The sequence below is a fragment of the Gobio gobio genome (assembly GCF_949357685.1).
Source record: "Gobio gobio genome assembly, chromosome: 7".
Classification (NCBI taxonomy): domain Eukaryota; kingdom Metazoa; phylum Chordata; class Actinopteri; order Cypriniformes; family Gobionidae; genus Gobio; species Gobio gobio.
Genome location: NC_137103.1, coordinates 7,516,196 through 7,538,899, shown reverse-complemented (window position 1 = coordinate 7,538,899; position 22,704 = coordinate 7,516,196). Strand labels below are relative to the sequence as shown.

General features: G+C 42.0%; 3 protein-coding genes across 3 annotated transcripts; all 3 read left to right on the top strand.

Annotated features, from left to right (window-relative positions):
• Window positions 1-353: 353 nt before the first annotated feature.
• On the top strand, window positions 354-4,610 carry LOC307128689 (zona pellucida sperm-binding protein 4-like; the record flags this gene model as incomplete). Its single annotated transcript, XM_079820632.1, has 9 exons — window positions 354-407; window positions 2,866-2,922; window positions 3,187-3,277; window positions 3,354-3,541; window positions 3,613-3,710; window positions 3,784-3,941; window positions 4,028-4,220; window positions 4,289-4,436; window positions 4,521-4,610. The coding sequence occupies 9 exons, from the start codon at window positions 354-356 to the stop codon at window positions 4,608-4,610; spliced, it is 1,077 nt and encodes a 358-aa protein (XP_079676758.1).
• A 4,598-nt stretch (window positions 4,611-9,208) lies between these two features.
• LOC307128688 (zona pellucida sperm-binding protein 3-like) lies at window positions 9,209-11,470 on the top strand (the record flags this gene model as incomplete). The annotated part of the gene is made up of 7 exons (XM_079820631.1): window positions 9,209-9,379; window positions 9,521-9,754; window positions 10,249-10,367; window positions 10,441-10,544; window positions 10,628-10,805; window positions 10,919-11,036; window positions 11,432-11,470. 7 exons carry the CDS (start codon window positions 9,209-9,211, stop codon window positions 11,468-11,470), a joined length of 963 nt encoding a protein of 320 aa, XP_079676757.1.
• A 7,108-nt stretch (window positions 11,471-18,578) lies between these two features.
• Window positions 18,579-21,497, top strand: LOC307128687 (zona pellucida sperm-binding protein 3-like; the record flags this gene model as incomplete). The annotated part of the gene is made up of 6 exons (XM_079820630.1): window positions 18,579-18,648; window positions 19,039-19,185; window positions 19,999-20,176; window positions 20,318-20,435; window positions 20,512-20,594; window positions 21,455-21,497. 6 exons carry the CDS (start codon window positions 18,579-18,581, stop codon window positions 21,495-21,497), a joined length of 639 nt encoding a protein of 212 aa, XP_079676756.1.
• Window positions 21,498-22,704: the final 1,207 nt, after the last annotated feature.

The following is a 22,704-nucleotide window of genomic DNA, read 5'->3' as shown; positions in this document are numbered from 1 at the left end:
ATTATATTTTTCAAACAATTATTTGTAGCATATATGGGAGTTTGCAGCAGTGACAACAACATTAAACCAACTCACACACCCGTAAATGTTCAGGACTCTCAACTGCATTTTCGGCAAAGCCCCGGGTGTGAACGGAACCGGACTGGACAACTAGTTTTCTGTCATTTGATTCAGTGTGAGAGAGCCGGGTTATATTAGCTGCATGTCATCTGAAGGATCCAGTCACTGTTCCATCGGTGCAGCTTTCAAGTCTCAATTTTAGTTTCAGGAGGTTTTAGGTAGAGTGGGGGAAAACGCCCCACTACTGTTTTCCCCAAAATAACCACTAGATAAGATACGTTTTTGTTGTTGCTATGGACTACTCTGACCAGAGTGATGTAGAAGTTTTCACTGTGAAGCTTACACTGGTGACGTACCTGAGAGAAAACATGATTTCACGTTAAGTGATATAATGTTTACCAGTAAGAAAAAAAAGTGTTTTAAAGCTTGTTGTTTTTCAGAACATAACAGTTTTATATGATATGAGAAGTGCAAGTATAATCAGGGATTACTTGTTATTTAAAGAAAATATTATTATATTTTCAGAATGACATTTTTTTTTTCAAACCTAGTCTGTGGGGTTAAACGCCCCCAGCGAGCATCGCTTCCCACTATCATAAATACTGTAGTTACCATGTTCTGAACATCACATTCTTTGTGTTTCCATCAAATATAATCTAACTATGTGGTTGAATACAAATATTTGGACTTTATATTTAAAAATTACCTCACATTAGCATCAGCTAGCTAGTTAGCAAGTCAGTTGGCATCAGCTAACAATATTTTTCAAAAAGGTTGATTTTCAAAATGGTTCAATACTAATATTCATATTTATCTACTGTTATTTTGGCTTGCCTGACAAGCCAGACCCACATCAAGATGTTGGGTCTGGGAACTCACCATTGGCAGGGCTCAATCCGAGGGGCGGGATAAACGGTTGTCTTTCAAATTCCCTCTGCACACAATTGGATAGCGCTACAACCAGCCAGAGAGCAACGTGAAGCAGAGCTAGTTTATCTGTATCCGGTCGGCAAAACACTGAACACATTCCTTTCTTAAAGCTACACTGTGTGATATTTTCCCCCATTTAGCGGTGAAAAGGTATATGACCATCCAGTGAATATTAGTTTCTGTTCCTCTCAATTCCGATTTCGTTTTAACTCCTACGGTGGCCGATTTAGTCCAAGATTAACATGGCTTCCAGTTCGACCTCGTCCACATTGGACACGGTGCCATCGAGTGTTAAAACGCGAAAGGCGAAGCTTGAATTCACGGGTACGTCCCTCTTTGTCTAATGTACTTTCAAGATGGAGGGGCAACATGGCGACCCGCATTCGAACCCCTCACCCGTATGTTTTTTCAATGGCACATTATAAACTTACGAGAATACTTTATTACTTGAAAGAAGTAAATATACATCAATGAGCACATATATTTTTGAAAGAACTAAGTGTTTTTAGCTAAGAATAAACTAAAAAAGTTACACAGTGTAGCTTTAAGAATGACTTCAGTGCGGTTCTTTGTTCTTTTCTCAAAGAAAAAAGAAAAAGACTGCAGTTCGCCAGCTTCTTTGTTTACAAGTAGCACGCGGAAAAGGCAAAAGTATGAACAAGGCTTTAGGCTATAAGCAGTAGAAAGTGTCATTCTGGTTTTGTAAAGATATTTTACTAAAGAAAATCATTGATATAATCATTGAAATCATTGTATAATGCAACCTGACATTAGTGTTTTTTGGGTCTGCGTTTTATGATTGACAAAGTGTGTTTGTTGGTTGAAAACCTTTGCTAGGGGAAAGAATTGTGTTTTGGTAGTTTTAGTGCATTTTGAATGTGAAATTATCTGCTGTGTCGAGCTGAACGTTTGTTAAGAGAACTGTGTGAAGAGTTTTGAAAAAGTGACCTAAGTATTGAGAAATGGGTCCTAGCAATTGTATATATATAAAAAATAAAATAAAAATAAAAACACTGTAAATGGCAAGAGGCATCCTGCACATCAAAAACAGGCAAAGCAACAAATTAACATTATTCAATATATCCTAGCTTTTTACAGAAAATATTCAGATGTAACCCCCTTTGTAATAATTAACATTTTCATAAGTAACTGTAATTTAATTACACATTTTTTCTCAGTAACTGTAACTGATTACAGTTACATTTATTTTGTAATTAAATTATGTAATCTAGTTACATGTAACTAGTTACTCCCCAACACTGCTAAGTACATATGAGTAGACTCATCCCCTCAAGGAGTCGAGGGTCTGTCCACATAAACCTCTCTTGTCCACTTGTGGAACACTTCAAACTGGCCACAGGGATTGCCCCGAGGGGAAGTGCTTAGGGAGGTTTGTGAGTGTGTTGGAACTACAGACTACTCATACTATTTCTGCCATATAAAGATATTGTAAAAGTAGTAATGCTAGTTAATATTTCTACATATCTACAAGTAAAGCAGAATGCACCAAACATCTACCCAAAGTACTTTGGTCAAGCTCCAGTAGCAAACCTGAGCATGAACCTTTTTATTTGTCTTCAATATGACAAATCTGACTAATTGGAGTCAAGAAACATCACATGCGTATAATTTTGGGAACCAATGATAATTTTCTGGTAGCGTAAGCTCCCATTTGGGCAAGTCTGGAGAATCATGACTGTTAATGAAGAGGGAGGGATTATCGTTAATTAGCCAAAATCTGTAGAATACAAAAAGACCAAAGGGCATCATCTCAACAGTATGACTAGCTGTTGAACAATGGCAGGAAGTTGGTGCACTGTTCAATCGCTGGCACTTTGTATGTGGTTTTGTGCTTTTTGTCATGCTGTTCCACAGTGGAGTAATCTGCCCCAGAGTTCTCAAGCTCTGATGTTACAGCAAACTCACCAGCAGGTTCAACAACAAGCTAGTCAACAGTTTCCTCAGCAGGTTCAACAACAAGCTAGTCAACAGTTTCCTCAGAAGGTTCAACAGCTAGCTAGTCAACAGTTTACTCAGAAGGTTCAACAAGCTAGTCAGTTTCCTCAGAAGGTTCAACAGCAAGCTAGTCAACCGTTTCCTCAGAAGGTTCATCAAGCTAGTCAACAGTTTCAGTCTAAGCAGCCAGTGGCGCAGGCAGAGCCCCTTGACAAATGTGCTGTAGCTGATTATGAGCAGATCCAATGTGGCCCACCTGGTATCAGTGGTGCTGAGTGTGAAGCTATCAACTGCTGCTTTAACGGACAACAGTGTTTCTATGGGAAGGCAGGTAAGAGTGAGTCAATGTAAAGGTGTTAATGTTAAACCACTCCGCAGTAATAACTTGCTCTTGTACCTTGTTCCAGTGACTGTCCAGTGTATAAGAGATGGTCAGTTTGTGGTAGTGGTTGCTAGAGATGTCACACTACCTCGCTTGAGCCTGGATTCAGTCCGTCTCCTGGGTGGAAATGACTCACCTTGCAGTCCTGTGGGATCCACACCTTCCTTTGCTATATACCAGTTCCCTGTCACTGCATGTGGCACAAGCATGATGGTGAGTAGCTGCTTGTGGTTCTGTTCTGCATGGCTTAAAATGGACTGGATGCCAACAGTTACTATTTGCAGGAGGACAGTGGATATGTGGTGTATGAGAACCGAATGACCTCCTCGTATGAAGTGGGTGTCGGACCACTTGGGTCCATCACAAGGGACAGCCATTTTGAGTAGGTGTCTTATTTTTTTTAGAAAAAATATTAATCCTTGACACAGGCTACAAGCTCACTATTTGTTGTCTAGGCTTCTCTTCCAGTGTAGGTACTCTGCTACTTCTGTGGAAGCTCTGGTTGTGGAGGTCAACACTGTTCCTGCACCTCCACCAGTAGCGGCTCCTGGACCCCTCAGGGTGGAGCTTAGACTGGCAAATGGTCAATGTGTCACCAAAGGCTGTGCCGAAGGTAAGTGTCTGTCGAAGTATGCACAAATATTTTCTAAAACTCCAGGTTGCAGCAGTTTCTGGTTAAACGCTGGTTTTCTTCCTCAGGGGATGAGGCATACACGTCCTACTACGGTGATGCTGATTATCCAGTCACAAAAGTCCTGCGGGAGCCTGTGTATGTTGAGGTGCGCATTTTGGAGAGGACCGACCCCAACATTGTCCTAATGCTGGGACATTGCTGGGCGACATCAACCCCCAGTCCACTCAGTCTACCCCAGTGGGACCTTCTGGTCGATGGGTGAGTAAGGCCAGTCTTCTCCATCTACTGTGCTGTAAGGCACTTTTGACTGCCTCTTTGCCTTTCAGATGCCCTTACCAGGATGACCGTTACCTGACCACATTGGTTCCGGTGGCTGGATCTTCTGGGCTTCAGTTCCCAACCCACTACAAGCGCTTTGTTGTGAAGATGTTCACATTTGTGGACCCAGCATCACTGGCTCCTCTACAGGAAACCGTATGTTCTGCAGCCTTGCCTGAATCCTTAATATTAGTTTCTTTTTTTTTTCTTCTGTGGCTTAACCCTTTCCCCCTCTGTTAGATCTTCATCCACTGTAGTACAGCAGTGTGCCATCCCTCTTCTGGCTCCTGTGAGCAAAGCTGCACTAGGAAAAGTGAGTGCTTGTTGTAAACTGACCCCAGGAACATGAGAATTTTTTTTTTTTTTTTTAAATGCCTCACGATTCAACCATTTCTTTTCCAGGAAGAGATGCTAACGTCAAAACCATCCCTAGTGGGCAAACTGTGGTGTCTAGTGGAGAAGTTAACCTGGTCATGTGACTTTAGTAGTTTTAATAAACTTCTTAACTCAACTGTCTCTTTGGTATTGAACTTTCATGACGGTTCTCAGTTTGATTTATTGGGCCACACTATTAAACCAGAGTTCCCTTTTTTGCTACAAGGATGTGCTTGACTTGAACTAAAGTTTCTGCCCAAACCTGACCTATTTGCTAAGTTCCAGTTGCTAACCTGGGTCCCTGTTCTTAATGGTGTCAAATTAGGGGTTGTTTAATCTGTTTTGGTCTCTACTTGTGGCTTTATGGCTGGACTAACATAACTGCTTGTATTGATATTCAAGCGTGCCAAGGCCCTTTTTTTGGTAATGCTATTTGAAAGCCCCCCTGTCATGCAAGTACAGCATTCCATCTGCAATGAAATCAGTAACAACCTGCATTGTCCTTTTTAATCCCAAATTATGACAAGCCTTTTTTCTTTAGGCTAGCCCCAATGTTTATTGAAAAGTAGACTGGTGCTTTAATAAAAGCTGGTTTAGTCCCTTAACTGATGTATCCCACCTGGGTTGCTGTCTGAGGGCCTGTTTACACCTTGTACTAAAGTGTTTCAGTTAAACACTGGTGTAAATGGGATCTGAAATGTTAATGTTAATTAAATTTTTTACATTCATGAAAGGGGTCTCCTACTTCCTGTTCTCATACAGGGCAGACATGCCTTCGCTCTAGCACTTGTGTTTTTTTTTGTTTTTTGTTTTTTTTACCGCCTGCTTGCTGAACTCCTGAAAATACGGAAATGGAATTGATTAACTGGTCACTCAGCGCAATTGATAAGATTTTCTCACTAAGGAAGGGTGCACCGGGAGAACCTAACTGCCCGGACGGGACCTTCGCTGCCGGCTACATACGTGACTCCCGGGGCCGGTTGCATAAACTGTTAAGACTAGTCTTACATCTATCTATATAAACCGTTTCCAGAGTGTGACATTAAACATTAAACATCTAAACCATGTCGCTTCTGTAGATTTGGACAATAAGCTACTTTGTTTAACTGTCTGTGCTTGTTGTTGCACCATTAAAAACAAAACGTGGAATAATTTGACTAGTATCCATGCTGTCAAGGAAATGCATACCATTTTAATTATATTTAACTGGTTTGAAGAGCTAAATGTTGGTGTATTAGGTTTGTGAAATAAACATTTCAAAATGGGGTCTACTATGATATTTGTCCATTTTAGTGTCCCATAATTAATTTAAGTCTTAGTTCTGTTAACTCTTCTTGCTCTTTGTATCACACTTTTCCTAGAGACATTTTGGGGGGAAATTTGAGAAAACGTAGGTCTGTGGCCAGTTGCATATACTGCTGACATTAAAGAATAAGAAGCTGAGGGCAAGTGGACAAAAATGAATGACTGTTTCATCCATCCTTCATATTCCGCTTATCCAAGGCCGGGTCACGGGGGCAACAGTCTAAGCGGAGATGCCCAGACTTCCCTCTCCCTAGCCACTTCCTCCAGCTCTTCCGGGGGAACCCAGAGGCATTCCCAGGCCAGCCGGGAGACATACTCCCTCCAGCGTGTCCTAGGTCTTCCCCGGGGCCTCCCTGGGAAGGCGTCCAGGAGGCATCCGAAATAGATGCCCGAGCCACCTCAGCTGGCTCCTCTCAATGTGGAGGAGCAAATGGCTCCCACTCTGAGCTCCTCCTGAGTGACCAAGCATCTCACCCTACCTCTAAGGGAGCTCAGCCACCCTGCGGAGGAAGCTCATTTCGGCCACCTGTATCCGGGATCTTCTCCTTTCGGTCATGACCCACAGCTCATGACCATAGGTGAGTGTAGGAACGTAGATCGACCGGTAAATCGAGTGCTTCGCCTTACAGCTCAGCTCCTTCTTCACCACGACAGGTTGGTACATCGACCGCATTACTGCAGAAGCTGCACCGATCCGTCTGTCAATCTCCCGTTCCATCCTACCCTCACTCTTGAACAAGACTCCAAGATACCTGAACTCCTCCACTTGAGGACCGGTCTCTTATCAGACATCTGAAGTTTGGGGCAGATCGGACATTGTATGCCTGACTTACAACAGCTTCCTGTGTCATGGCGAAACATCAGATTTCGTCAGGCCGCCACGGACATGCCCTTAAGCAAAAACTCAAGATCTTCACAATTTAACATCACCAAGGCCTTAAGATTAGACTGACCAAATATGATGTTGTTATGGTTAAATCTCAATGAGGAGTTAATCACAATGTAAAACAAGGCATTTCCTGTTTTCCGCAGGTGGCGCTATGACTGTAACTGAATATTGGCATGTAGATGTCTCCAGGCCAAGACTCAAATAAAACATGTGAAGTTTGGGGCAGATCGGAAATTGTATGCCCGAGTTACAACAACTTCCTGTTTTATGGCGAAACATCGAACTTTGCGAGGCCGCCACTGACACGCCCTTCAGGGAAAACTCAAGATCTTCGCAATTTAACATCACCACGGCCTTTAGATTAGACTGTGCAAATATGTTGTTGATCTGATGAAATCTCTAGGAGGAGATCGTTAAAGTACAACGTCTGGAAATGACAAAAACTGCAAATATTTTGCAGAGAAAATTCTAAATATCTCACTTCCTGTTGGATTTTCAGATTTTGTACCCAGGGTCTTTATTTTTAGGTATTGGGCTTTTACATGTGTCTACCGAATTTCATACGTGAAACGTAGCTCGAACGGCGCTTAATTGAAATTTTGTAGGTGCCGCTATTGAGCCATTTTGCCACGCCTAATTCTGAAACCCATATTGGACGTACATTTTCACCACTTATGACGCGTGTGCAAAGTTTCATGATTTTCGAGCATGTTTAGGCCCTCAAAAATGCGATTTATTTGGGAGAAGAAGAATAATAGGCTGAGCAATTCCAATAGGGTCCTCACACCATCAGAGTTGAAAATTTACAGTGGAGCGTTAATTTGGCACTATTTTTTCCATGGAGCGAACACGGAGCGAGGTTTAAGTGAGGAGGGAGAGGGGAGTGAGCGAGGAGTGGGAATTGGTAAACCAGGAGCGGAGCTGGAGCGGAGTGATTTTTGAAATGCTTTGAGCGCGGAGCGAAAATTCTTGCTGCTCCACTCCGCTCACATACTCTGATGACAACATACTAAAAATGGAACAGTTTTTCCTTTGCGTTTTGCGTACAGATTATGTTGTCAAAAATATCCCGGTTCACACTGATCCGTGAAAATGACTAAAAACTGTATTCTGATGATACGCCAGTAGATGGCGATGACATTTTGCAAAGAAACACTACGTGCCTATACACTAAACATGCAATATGCATGCGCATGATGTCACAGATTTCACAAATTCATGTTTTTGTAGTTTTCCTTGGAGACAATAATGGTATCATTTTCAAAAACTTGAACTTTGAAACCCTGTTTTTAAAAGTTTGCATTTTTAAGGCTCACAAAGCACTGTTGTTGTGTAAATGAATGAGTTTTATTTGAAAATGGTGTAATGTAAATGTCCCCCTCAATTTGTCAGATAAGAGAGACATACAAGTTAGGCTTGTTTGAGATGCGCCTCGCCTCGCCTGCAGTTCAGCCGAGACTAGGCGGCTGCAGTGAGGGGAGGAGTGAAAAAAGTGCAGGCAAGACGGACTGTTCTCTCTTCTCGTAGTGGATCAGACACCTGCGAGATCAAAGGCGGATATCGCGGGATTCACACTCGTGCGCTTTGTTGCTGATAAACTGAATGTAATTTCAGTTCTGTTACTTTTATATGAAAATAAATATTATGAACAAGACACCCAAAGTTTTTGTTATTTATTTCCATTCGAAAGACGTGTTTATCAATCATTTTTACTTTAATTAGGCCTACATACATGTTTGTATATATATATATATATATATATATATATATATATATATATATATATATATTTTTATAAATATGACAACAATCACATAACCCACAGAGAGATCGCCTTTTTTAGAGAGTTTGGGAATATTCACACCTAAAAACATGATATCAGAGTTTTAAAATCAAGCATATTTAAAAAGAACCATACATCACGGTTGTTTAAACCAATAAGCATTAAGCTGTGTCGTCAGCAAGTCGTTTCCCATCATGCTTTTGCTCCGCGCAGTCTGTGGAGAGCAGCTGCGCTCAACTGCAGAATCCGACACATCCGCCTTTCGCTCGCGAGAGTTTTTTGACATACGTCGGCATGACATCAGAGCAAGGCGGACCGCCCTAGGACACTTTTCTAACCGGAATGCATCTCGCGCTGATCACCGGTGATCGGTTCTGCGCAGATTTCGCTCATCTCAAACAAGCCTATTGTGTAGAGCTGTGGGTCCCAGAGACGCATAAACTCTACAGGTCCAGAGGAGAATCAAAGGTAATCAATTAAACTAAAAGGGGAGGAGCCACCTTCATTCAAAGCTGTACAAAACGGCAAAGCCAACCACTGGTGTGTGTAGTGCCATTTGTGTTAAAGTTTGCTAGGATGGAGTTTCTGAAAGGTGTGTTCGTGGTGGTTGTGATCGTTGCGTTTGATCTGCCTGATACATGGGGAAGTTTGAGGTACAGTCAAAGTCCAAGAAGCATGGGGCCAAAATTAGATCCAGCTTCCAGAAGTCCTGCTGTTTATCCTCCAGGGCTCTGGAACCCTTTGCAAGTAGCTTCTCCCTTTCAGAGTCCTTTGGGTCCCGTCTCCAGAGGCCTTGCACAGGATCCTTTTGGCCTTCAGGAGAAGCAGCTGTTGCAGGGTCCAGTGAAGCCTTTGGATTGGAGGTATCCTGTCGTTCCCGAGGTGCAGAGGGAGGTGGCGGTGGACTTCCAGTTGAGGCAACCTGTGACTCCCAGCAGCGTAGCGGTTCAATGTGGAGAGAACCGGGTTCTTGTAGAAGTACAGCAGGACTTGTTTGGCAATGGTCAGTTGATCCAGCCAACTGGTCTGTCTCTAGGTGGCTGTCCTGTTGTTGGACAGGACTCTCAATCTAGGGTGCTCATCTTTGAGTATGAGTTACAGAACTGCAACAGCGTGCAGATGGTAAGAACTCCTAAATCTTAATGGGTTGTATGCTGTGGCAGAGGGTAGCAAATTTCTTTCAAGAAAGTCTGTTCACTTGGTTGTCATATTTGCAATGCCAGGGCAGTTAAGACAATCTCTATTTGAATAAGGGAAATCCTGAATTTTCAAACTAGCCTTTTTAAATAACACTTCAGTCCAACATCTGATGTGCTTTATCCTATTAATGGTGCTTGAGAAGCAAGAATGACAACTCTTGTGCTCTAATAGTGTTAAAGCTAGTTTTTACCATGGAACCGCCAATGTGACCGCTCAATCCCAAGTGCATGTCACAAAAACATTGACTGTCTATGGCTACACTGCAGCTTCTAATGGAAGCTGTGCTTGTGTGAAAGATCATGCTCTTTAGGAGTCATTGCACAATGCATTTTCTCCCATTCATTGCATTGAGTGTACTGACTTTGAATATCTAAAGTCTTTGGGATGACCCTCTTAGTAACCACAATCTTCTGCAGATGAACGAGGATGAGCTTGTCTACACCTTCTCCCTTACCTACACCCCTGAGGCTCTTTCAGGTACTCCGATTACCCGGGCTGATGGTGCAATTGTTGGCGTTCAATGTCATTATCAAAGGTAAGTGGTCTCTGACTTCCTGTCTGCTTTTGCAACTGGGAGACCATTTAATGGGTACTTTCATGAACCTCAGGCTTCAAAATGTAAGCAGTGATGCCTTGAGACCAACATGGGTCCCTTATGCCTCAACGGAGGTTGGTGAAGAAGTCTTGATGTTCTCCCTGAAGCTCATGATGGGTTGGTACAGGTTTTAAATAAAAATAATCCTTTAACCTTGTGATTGTGACTGCCTAAAATATTCCCCTTTTTTCTCTCTGTAGATGATTGGGCCTACCAGAGGCCTTCATACTCCTATTTCCTGGGTGGCGTTATTAACATTGAGGCATCTGTGAAGCAGTACAATCATGTGCCTCTGCGTGTGTTTGTGGACAGCTGTGTGGCCACTCAAGTGCCTGATGTGAACTCCCTTCCGAGATATTCCTTCATTGAGAATCGTGGGTAAGGTCATGACAATTGATGCTAGACCTTAACCAGGATTACCTTGACCGTCAACCGAGTAGACCTTATCTGGGACTTTGAGTTGACATTCATGAGTTGCTCTTTGTGGTCAGGTGCTTTGTGGATGCCAAGGCTACAGCTTCCAGCTCCCGCTTCATGCCTCGGTCCCAGGTTGACAAAATCCAGTTCCAGCTGGAGGCATTCATGTTCCAGGAGAGCAACAGTCCTTCTGTATGTACTACGAATAGTTAATTCAATTCTCTTCACATCTGCTTTGGTTTTATGACTTCTGTCATCCCTTGTAGATCTACATAACATGTGTTCTGAAGGCAACTATTGCTTCTGCACCCAGTGATGCTCAGCGCAAATCCTGTTCCTTTGCCAATGGGTACGTTGTTTATTATTATTTTTTTTTTAAAGCTGACTTTGCTCACTTTGAAGGTTCTTTGTCTGAATTGTTGCAGGTGGTTTGCTGCTGATGGAAATGACCAAGTTTGTGGTTGCTGTGATTCAACATGTGGTCCTGATGGTGGAATTGCTGCTTATCCCTATGGAGGTCAGTAGCTCTTACTAAGGTTGCTTTTGATGTTTCAAGTGCTCTAACTTGGCTCTTTCTTCTCTCTTAGGTGTTCAGTGGGAAGGCAAGGCCTCACTTGGTCCTGTAATGGTTCAAAGGCAAAAGAAAGTTTCTCAATAAAACTGATGAAATAATCCTTGCTTGTATCTTGTCACTTTGCTTCATGTCTGGTTTATCTGCTTTTGACTTGGAAAGTGCCTCATTCTGCTAATGTGGTGACCCTGATAGTCCTACTGTACCTTGCAAGTCCCATATGGCATCCATCCATAGGCTTCCAGAAGTTAATAATTGAATTTTATCCATAGGAATTATAAAGACTGCTACTGTAAGCTCCAATGTTAATTGGTATGTGCTTTTGAAACATCAGCTTCAATGCAGTTGTGTAAATTACCTTTATGCATTTTGGCAGACGCTTTTATCCAAAGCGACTTAGTGCCTGTATTACAGGGACAATCCCCCTGGATCCGTGCGTTGGCGGCACTGGACACTGGTGGTGACTGCTGGGATCGAACCAGCAATCTCCTGCATATCAGTTCAGTGGTTTAACCCACTAGACCCTCTCTCAATGATCACAATGTGTATGTTTTTAGTTGAAGGGAGACCAAGGTTACACTGATCTTTTTGACTTTTTTTTTTTTTTTTTTTGTCCCACCTGTTTACATTCACTTTTTACGCATGACTGGTAACTTGTTTACATTAATCTCCACCCGAAATGATTGATCGCTTTTACTATGCAACATGGTTGACCCTCGTGGTTCAGGCTAATTCAGGCACATCTGCTTTATAATACGACATTTAAAAGCTATTTTTGTGGCCAAATGTGTTATTCTGATGGTGGCTTGGAATTCCAAGAGGAATCTAATTTTCGTATTTAGGTCAGGGCCCGTACTTATCAAGGCCCTGAGAATTATTCACAAGAACACTGCTAAGAAATGACTTAAAGGGTAACTAAACCCTAAACCAACTTTTTTTAGTTAATGATCTGTAATACTGGGGCTTTATTAATGCTGTTCATTGATTCGAGTAAATGTTTTGACATTTGAGTATAAAGTGTTTCAATTCTATAAAATATGGTGTAAAACTGCCAAAGTGCTGCCCTCTTAAGGTTGAGCGGTGGCTACTGCAGTTGAGTTTTCCTATTGGACGTTGTGGTACATCGTGACGTAGGATGGCACCTCCAACGGCTCACTATCCGCGCCCCTGGCACGAGCTCACCACGCCCTCAGAAATGTTTCCCCCAATCACACGATGAGAACGGCTTCACTCCAGTATGAACTGTCATATTACATGAAGTGGAAACATTATGAATGAAACTGACTTGACACTTGCTTTAACATTGTATTGAAAAAAATATGGTTAAATAATGCAGTTGTCAGTACACGTCAGGACTTTCTTGAGATATTATTGCCGCCTGTCATGTGTACAGATAATTTTCATACATGAGACGCGCTTTCAAATCCTGACACGCAAGTGGTTGCCGCGGACGCGGTAACGGAAAACAATTCTGTAACGTGCTGGCGTAGACTATAAAATATAACTTATTTGAGGAAATCTGTTTATAATAGGCTTTTAGGTCTGAACAGCTCTGCTGCTTCACTAGCATCGTCGGCATCAGGAGTTAACGCAGTTTGAGCAGCAGCTCGCATTGACAAGGCTCTGCGTCTGTGTCAATTCAGGTGAAGGTAGGAGAAATGACCGCTCTGTTGCAAAGCTGGCGTCACTCCATCTTTGCGACTTGCGAGTCAGACAGCTGTCAATCAACCCGTCACTGCGGGTCTCAGGTGCACGCCCTCCACTCAGCCCCGCCCTCGGTTCGTCCCCTCTGTCTCCGCTGGGCTCTGCCCACTTTTCCAGCATTTTTCAAAATTTGCCAGTGGGTGGAGTTAAGCTCTGAGCAGGGGTTTAGTTACCCTTTAAGAGTAAAAAAATTATTGGCTTAAAAGTTAGTTATCAAGCATCTCAGTCGTAAGTGAAGTGTAGGATTAAATCTTACATGTCAATCTTAGAGATGATTCACAATACTTTGCTATGCAACAAACTGGATTTTAGATGATGACAGGCATGGCCCAATCACTGAATATATTTCCTTATTAAGTTGGCTTGGGAGAGCCAACTTACTGAAATCCTATTTAAACTTATTTTTATTATTATTATATTTCTTACTCAAATTTACAACTCTATCTCCTCCTAGAGCTTTAACTCCACATACTCCAAACTCGGCTCAGACCTTCAAACTAGTCTGACTCGGTATGCTATATCTTTTCTAACTGATCCGACTCACGGTTTTCCTAAAAATGACGATCAAAACTCAAAAAAATCCCATTGACTTTCATTGACGGAATGTTCAGATGAGCCAAGACTGTTCAAACTCCAACTGACAAAAATTCAAATCTAAACACTGAAGCCCATTAGACTCAAAGAAGCTGCCATTCTATGAACTACTATTTCTAATCAACTGAGACTCAAACTTCCGTTCTATCTAATATTTCTAATCTAAACCAAAATAAAATCATACTAGAGCGGGGTAAACTGGGGTAAATCATACTAGAGCGGGGTAAACTGGGGTAAATCATACTAGCACGGGGTAAACTGGGGTAAATCATACTAGCACGGGGTAAACTGGGGTAAATCATGCTAGCACGGGGTAAACTGGGGTAAATCATACTAGAGCTGGGTAAACTGGGGTAAATCATACTAGAGCTGGGTAAACTGGGGTAAATCATACTAGAGCTGGGTAAACTGGGGTAAATCATACTAGAACTGGGTAAACTGGGGTAAATCATACTAGCACAGGGTAAACTAGAGCGGGGTAAACTGGGGTAAATCATAATAGAGCTGGGTAAACTGGGGTAAATCATACTAGCACGGGGTAAACTGGGGTAAATCATACTAGCACGGGGTAAACTGGGGTAAATCATACTAGAACTGGGTAAACTGGGGTAAATCATACTAGAGCTGGGTAAACTGGGGTAAATCATACTAGCACGGGGTAAACTGGGGTAAATCATACTAGAGCTGGGTAAACTGGGGTAAATCATACTAGAGCTGGGTAAACTGGGGTAAATCATACTAGAGCTGGGTAAACTGGGGTAAATCATACTAGAACTGGGTAAACTGGGGTAAATCATACTAGCACAGGGTAAACTAGAGCGGGGTAAACTGGGGTAAATCATAATAGAGCTGGGTAAACTGGGGTAAATCATACTAGAGCTGGGTAAACTGGGGTAAATCATACTAGCACGGGGTAAACTGGGGTAAATCATACTAGAACTGGGTAAACTGGGGTAAATCATACTAGCACGGGGTAAACTGTGGTAAATCATACTAGAGCGGGGTAAACTGGGGTAAATCATAATAGAGCGGGGTAAACTGGGGTAAATCATACTAGAGCGGGGTAAACTGGGGTAAATCATACTAGCACGGGGTAAACTGGGGTAAATCATACTAGAACTGGGTAAACTGGGGTAAATCATACTAGCACGGGGTAAACTGTGGTAAATCATACTAGAGCGGGGTAAACTGGGGTAAATCATAATAGCACGGGGTAAACTGTGGTAAATCATACTAGAGCGGGGTAAACTGGGGTAAATCATAATAGAGCGGGGTAAACTGGGGTAAATCATACTAGAGCGGGGTAAACTGGGGTAAATCATACTAGCACGGGGTAAACTGGGGTAAATCATACTAGAACTGGGTAAACTGGGGTAAATCATACTAGCACGGGGTAAACTGTGGTAAATCATACTAGAGCGGGGTAAACTGGGGTAAATCATAATAGCACGGGGTAAACTGTGGTAAATCATACTAGAGCGGGGTAAACTGGGGTAAATCATACTAGAGCTGGGTAAACTGGGGTAAATCATACTAGAACTGGGTAAACTGGGGTAAATCATACTAGAACTGGGTAAACTGGGGTAAATCATACTAGAGCGGGGTAAACTGGGGTAAATCATACTAGAGCTGGGTAAACTGGGGTAAATCATACTAGAGCGGGGTAAACTGGGGCAAATCATACTAGAGCGGGGTAAACTGTGTTAATCTATCTATCTATCTATCTATCTATCTATCTATCTATCTATCTATCTATCTATCTATCTATCTATCTATCTATCTATCTTCTGATAGACTGTATTAACTTCAAAACAGTCAACCTTTTAAACTACTTTAAACTGAAAATTTTAAACTTTTTAAAAAGCTTTTTCAAACCTTCTGGTCAACTTCCCAAGCCAACTTAAAGTTTGTCTCGACAAACTTTTTAATCTAGTTTAAGAATATTCTCAGATTAATTCACATTGACTGGTGAAATTCCTAAGAGAAATTTACATTCAACTCACATTTGACAATAAAGAATTTTCAAGAGAGTACATTATGATATACACATTGGAAATTAAAGATAAACAAGTTTTCCACCATGTCTTAATTTTACAATTAACAAATTTTAAACCGTTTGATGTTAACTAACCTGCCTACATATAGCCTAAATTTTATGATATAATCCAAAAGAAAACGGAACTGGTGGGAGGAAGAAGCATTACTGCTTGCTGAATTAGTCGAACAGCAGAAACATGTTTTATAAGGCAAGTTCAGCCCAACATAAAGATCATGCCTGCTCTGTCCAAATGATACCCTTTTATTAACTGCTCGTCGTCAAACATTTCAAAAACATTCTTCCTCTAGTGATGTGTCGTTCATGAACGATTCGTTCATTTTGAACGAATCTTTAATATGACTCGAGAACAACGGGTCGTCTCAGAGAGCGATTTGTTCATTTTGTGTTGACTGTGCATGCGCAACATCCCATATGCTCTGTACAGGAAACAGAATTGATTAGTTCACCAGTCTCGAGTCATTCATTCATCAAGTCCCAGCCCATAGCATAGGCAAGGTTATGCAGTCAGCGGAAACAGAAAAGATTAGTTAATCTCTCGAGTCTTCTCGTTCAAATCGTTCGTTCAAGTCCCCATAGGCTGAATGCAGAAACAGTTCATCTCTCGAGTCTCGTTCTTTTGTCACGTGACATGACAGCCGTGTTGGATACAGAAATTAGTTAATTCCTTTACAGTCTATGGTAAATTCACAATTCCTTACAAACAAGTGGGTAGTTTTTTTATGTTTGTTTAGTTCAGTTTTTTAGCTAGTTTAATTGATTTTCCTATGAAGCCTGGACACATCATTGGGTTGTTCAGAATGGATAGGCATAACAAATGTTTATTGCACATATCTTCTGATGATTTTATAATAATAAATATATTGCAACATGCAGTCAATAATACGACTGTAATGTTGTATATGTTGCAAGACACTGAACGTGGAAGCGGTCACGTGAAAAAAGAACGAACGACTTGAACGAGAAGACTCGAGAGATGAACTAAGCATTTGTGTTTCTGCATTCAGCCTATGGGGACTTGAACGAACGAACGACTTAAGAGATGAACTAATCTTTTCTGTTTCCGGTGACTGCATATTGCATATGGGTCTGGGACTTGATGAACGAATGACTCAAACCCGAATGACTTGAGACTGGTGAACTAATCCATTCTGTTTCCGGACGCATGTATTGCATATGAGGCTGTCACGGCCCAGATCAGACATGATGATGGAACTAACGGCTCATACCCGAAGAGAGGTGAACTAAACTTTCCAGGGAACAGACGTGTTTAAATATGAAGTGACAAAGGAAAGCACGATTTGGAATCGGGAGGTGAGCTGAACTAACAGACTGCATAGGCCTACATAGACTGAAGCAATTTAAGCAATTCATTAATAATTTATTTCTCAACGTTTGGCCATGGCTGCATTAGCTTATAGTTTATTTTTTATTCCAAAAGTACTAAATATGTTGAAAAATGTAGCATGTAACGTTTTAATTAGATTCTGCTGAAATGAACGAAATGACTTGGAAAAAGATTCGTTAATTTTGCTGAACGAGATTCAAAGATCCGAGTCAGTAAAATGATCAGAACTTCCCATCACTATCTTCCTCTCCTGAAAGATTTGCGCACGTCTGTCTCCTCAGTGCCATCACAGTCTCCTACTGGCAACTCCTAACCACTTGAGAGACCTCTCGATCTGTCTTAAATAACTGGGAGAGTAAGAGTGATTTTTAGCTTTAAGAAATTTGATCTAGGCTATATTTTTTTTTTAACTAAGACATGGTGGAAAATGGTGTTTATCTTTCATTTCAAACAAATGTGTATATTACATTGTATTGTCTTGAAAATTCTTTATTGTCAAATATGTGCTGAATGTATACTCCTCTTAGGAATTTCACCATTCAATGTGAATTTATCTGAGAATATTCTTAAATAAGGACATCTATTCAGTGATTGGTTCATGCCTATGACATCATCCAAAATCCCGTTTGTGGCACACCAAAGTGTCGTGAATCAACTCTAAGACTGACACTTAAGATTTAGTCCTACACGTCACTTAAAGGGGCTATATGCAACTTTTTCCCCAAAATAAACGTAACAATAGCCTTTTTATTTGACCATTTATGACTCAAACATCTCCTGATGAGCATACTGACACCTTGTCCGCTCACAGTGGGTGCACCTATAAGCCTGTATCCTATTTTTCCTATTTTCTGGCGGGTCGTCTTTTCCCGCGCTGTCTGCGGATGTGACGTCACCACCGCTGCGAGAGCGAGCAGAAAACAAGAGCAGTTCTGTTTTTTGGCCACAGGTGTCAGTCGCGAGTTTAAATTTCAGAAAAACGCATATAGCCCCTTTAAAGTATGATAGAGATGCTTGATAACTAACTTTTAAGCGCAGCTTTCAGCCAAGAATTTTTTTACTCTTAAGTCAATTCTTAGCAGGGTTCTTGTGAGTAATTCTCAGATGTTTGATAAATATGGGCCCAGATATCGGATATGTATCTGATTCACAACCACACGTGGGAGTCACTCAGAATAGATTCGAAAAATTGGATTTTTGTGTCTACACAATGTGCAACAAATTCTGATCTGTGTCAGATGTGAGTAAAAAATCAAAAACAAATTATGCCAGTGTAAACGCAGCCATACAAATTGTGCAGAGCTGTGGGTCCCAGAGATGCATAAACTCTACAGGTCCAGGGGAGAATCAAAGGTAATCAATTAAACTAAAAGGGGAGGAGCCACCTTCATTCAAAGCTGTACAAAATGGCAAAGCCAAGCACTGGTGTGTGCTGTGGCATTTGTGTTAAAGTTTGCTAGGATGGAGCTTCTGAAAGGTGTGTTCGTGGTGGTTGTGATCGTTGTGTTTGATCTGCCTGATACATGGGGAAGTTTGAGGTACAGTCAAAGTCCAAGAAGCATGGGGCCAAAATTAGATCCAGCTTCCAGAAGTCCTGCTGTTTATCCTCCAGGGCTCTGGAACCCTTTGCAAGTGGCTTCTCCATTTCAGAGTCCTTTGGGTCCCGCCTCCAGAGGCCTTGCACAGGATCCTTTTGGCCTTCAGGAGAAGCAGCTGTTGCAGGGTCCAGTGAAGCCTTTGGATTGGAGGTATCCTGTCGTTCCCGAGGTGCAGAGGGAGGTGGCGGTGGACTTCCAGTTGAGGCAACCTGTGACTCCCAGCAGCGTAGCGGTTCAATGTGGAGAGAACCGGGTTCTTGTAGAAGTACAGCAGGACTTGTTTGGCAATGGTCAGTTGATCCAGCCAACTGGTCTGTCTCTAGGTGGCTGTCCTGTTGTTGGACAGGACTCTCAATCTAGGGTGCTCATCTTTGAGTATGAGTTACAGAACTGCAACAGCGTGCAGATGGTAAGAACTCTTAAATCTTGTTTGTTGGTGCAGAGGCTAGCCAAAGTCTCTTTCAAGAGAAGTCAGTTCACTTGCTTGCCATATTTGCAATGCCAGGGCAGCTAAGACAATCTCTATTTGAATAAGGAAATCCTACATTTTCAAACTACTTGCCTTTTAAATTACCCTTCAGTCCAAGATCTGATGTGCATTATCCCATGAATGGCGCTTGAGAAACAAGAACGGTAACTTTTGTGCTCTAATAGTGTTAAAGTTAGGTTTTTTTTTTATTTATCCGGGAACAGCCAATGCGCATGTTCAATCCGAAGTACATGTCTCCAAAACACTGATTATGGCTACACCTGAGGTTCTAATGGAAGCTGCACTTATGCAAAGATCTATGCTCTTTGAGTCATTTCACCATATTGCACAATGAACTTTCTCTCATTCATTGCAATATGAGTGCACTGTCTTTGTATATCTGAAGTCTTTGGGATGACCCTCTTGGTAACAACAATCTTTTGCAGATGAACGAGGATGAGCTTGTCTACACCTTCTCCCTTACCTACACCCCTGAGGCTCTTTCAGGTACTCCGATTACCCGGGCTGATGGTGCAATTGTTGGCGTTCAGTGCCACTATCAAAGGTAAGTGGTCTCTGACTTTCTGTCTGCTTTTGCAACTGGGAGACCATTTAATGGGTTCTTTCATGATCCGCAGGCTACAAAATGTAAGCAGTGATGCTTTGAGACCAACATGGGTCCCTTATGCCTCAACCGAGGTTGGTGAAGAAGTCTTGATGTTCTCCCTGAAGCTCATGCTGGGTAAGTGCACTTTCTTTGGACCTTCGACCTTGCAAATGTGGCTCTTCCTAGGGTGTTCCTTCTCTTTTGTAGACGATTGGTCCTACCAGAGGCCTTCATACTCCTATTTCCTGGGTGGCGTTATTAACATCGAGGCATCTGTGAAGCAGTACAATCATGTGCCTCTGCGTGTGTTTGTGGACAGATGTGTGGCCACTCAAGTGCCTGATGTGAACTCCCTTCCGAGATATTCCTTCATTGAGAATTATGGGTAAGGTCATGGTTCTTGATGCTCTAGAACCGTTTTGTTTGCTCTTTATAACCTCTTGTCATTAACGTCAACCAGCCAAACCTTATCCATGACTCTGCGTTGACATTCATGAGTTGCTCTTTTTGGTGACTTTGTGGTCAGGTGCTTTGTGGATGCCAAGGCTACAGCTTCCAGCTCCCGCTTCATGCCTCGGTCCCAGGTAGACAAGATACAGTTCCAGCTGGAGGCATTCATGTTCCAGGAGAGCAACAGTCCTTCTGTATGTACCACAAGAGTTCATTCGACTTCTCTTCCCATCTGCTTTGGTTTTCTGACTTGTCTGTCATCCCTTGTAGATCTACATAACATGTGTTCTGAAGGCAACTATTGCTTCTGCACCCAGTGACGTTCAGCACAAATCCTGTTCCTTTGCCAATGGGTACGTTGCACTTTTTTTTTTTTTTTTTTTTTTTTAAGCTGACTTTGCTCATGTTGAAAGTGCTTTGTCTTGTTGCAGGTGGTTTGCTGCTGATGGAAACGACCAAGTTTGTGGTTGCTGTGACTCAACATGTGGTCCTGATGGTGGAATTGCTGCTTATCCCTATGCAGGTTGGTAGCTCTTACTAAGGTTGCTTTTGACATTCTTAAATGCTCTAACTTGGCTCTTCTCTCTAGGCGTTCAGTGGGAAGGCAAGGCCACACTTGGTCCTGTAATGGTTCAAGGGCAAAAGAAAGCTTCTCAATAAAACTGATATCAATCCTTGCTTGTGTCTGACTTGTAACTTTGCTTCATGTCTGGTTTAACTACTTTTCACCTGGAAAGAGTGCTTTCTGCAAATGTGGTGGAGCTGACTGTACCTTTGCAACTTGCAGAGGTACAGTAGTTGTTTTTCTCTGTATGGAATTTTAACTTATGAGCCTATAGTAAGCTCAAGGTTAGCGTGGGGAGTGGTGCAACACCTGACGCAGGGCTAGTTTAACACTTTTCACAAAACATATATACACAATATATTAAGGCCCAGACTGGAGCTGACGCACTCTAGTTACCTCGGGATGGGCGTCCCGGGAAAACGGAACAAAGATAATTAGCGTAGCTGCTGTTCAACGCATTAAGCAAAGACAATCATGTGCACTGATATAACTGAGTACAAGGTAATGCGATGCATCATGTGAATGCCTGGCTAAAGAGATGTGTCTTTAATCTAGATTTAAACTGGAGTGAGTCTGAGCTCTGAACTTTATTAGGAAGGCTATTCCATAGTTTAGGTGCCAAATATGAAAATGTGCTTCCTCCTTCAGTGGACTTGGATATCATCTGTATTACCAGAAGCCCAGAGTTTAGTGATCTTAAAGATCATGATGGTGCTCAAATGGATCAAATGGTGCTCAAACTGCTAGTCATTTCCTCTAGTTCATTTGTGTGTTTGGGTACACTGAGCAGCTGAGATAAATCTGGTAGGTAATTTATGAATTTATCAATAGTGTTTGGGATAATTTTTCTACCCGGTCTATAACGCGGATCAGTATGTAAAATATCAGCAGTACGCAGTGAACGTTACAAGGTAGTGATCAGTGACATCACATTGCGGTATGATGTCTATATCAGTAGGATTGATTCAATGTGACATAATTAAATCTAGTGTATGATTAAAACGATGAGCATTTTGCTTAACCCCAAACTCTTAAGAAATCAACATAGGGCCCTGGCGGTCAATATATGGTAGGCAAAGCAAAAGATAATGGGGAATTTTTTTTTTAAGGGACTTAAACTTAAACTAAACTACCCTTAAACTTACCCACACGACCACACCTGTCTCTAAATTTACCCTTAAACTTATCCAAACCACCACCTGTCCCTAACTTTACCCTTAAACTGACCCACACCATCACCTGTCCCTAACTTTACCCTTAAACTTACCCTTACCACCACACCTGTCCCTAACTTTACCCTTAAACTGACCCACACCACCACCTGTCCCTAACTTTACCCTTAAACTTACCCATACCACCACACCTGTCCCTAACTTTACCCTTAAACTTACCCACACCACCAACTGTCCCTAACTTTACCCTTAAACTTACCCACATCACCATACCTGTCCCTAACTTTACCCTTAAACTTACCCATACCACCACACCTGTCCCTAACTTTACCCTTAAACTTACCCATACCACCACACCTGTCCCTAACTTTACCCTTAAACTAACCCATACCACCACACCTGTCCCTAACTTTACCCTTAAACTTACCCACACACCACACCTGTCCCTAACTTTACCCTTAAACTTACCCACACACCACACCTGTCCCTAACTTTACCCTTAAACTAACCCATACCACCACACCTGTCCCTAACTTTACCCTTAAACTTACCCACACCACCACACCTGTCCCTAACTTTACCCTTAAACTTACCCATACCACCACACCTGTCCCTAACTTTACCCTTAAACTTACCCTTGCCACCACACCTGTCCCTAACTTTACCCTTAAACTTACCCACACACCACACCTGTCCCTAACTTTACCCTTAAACTTACCCATACCA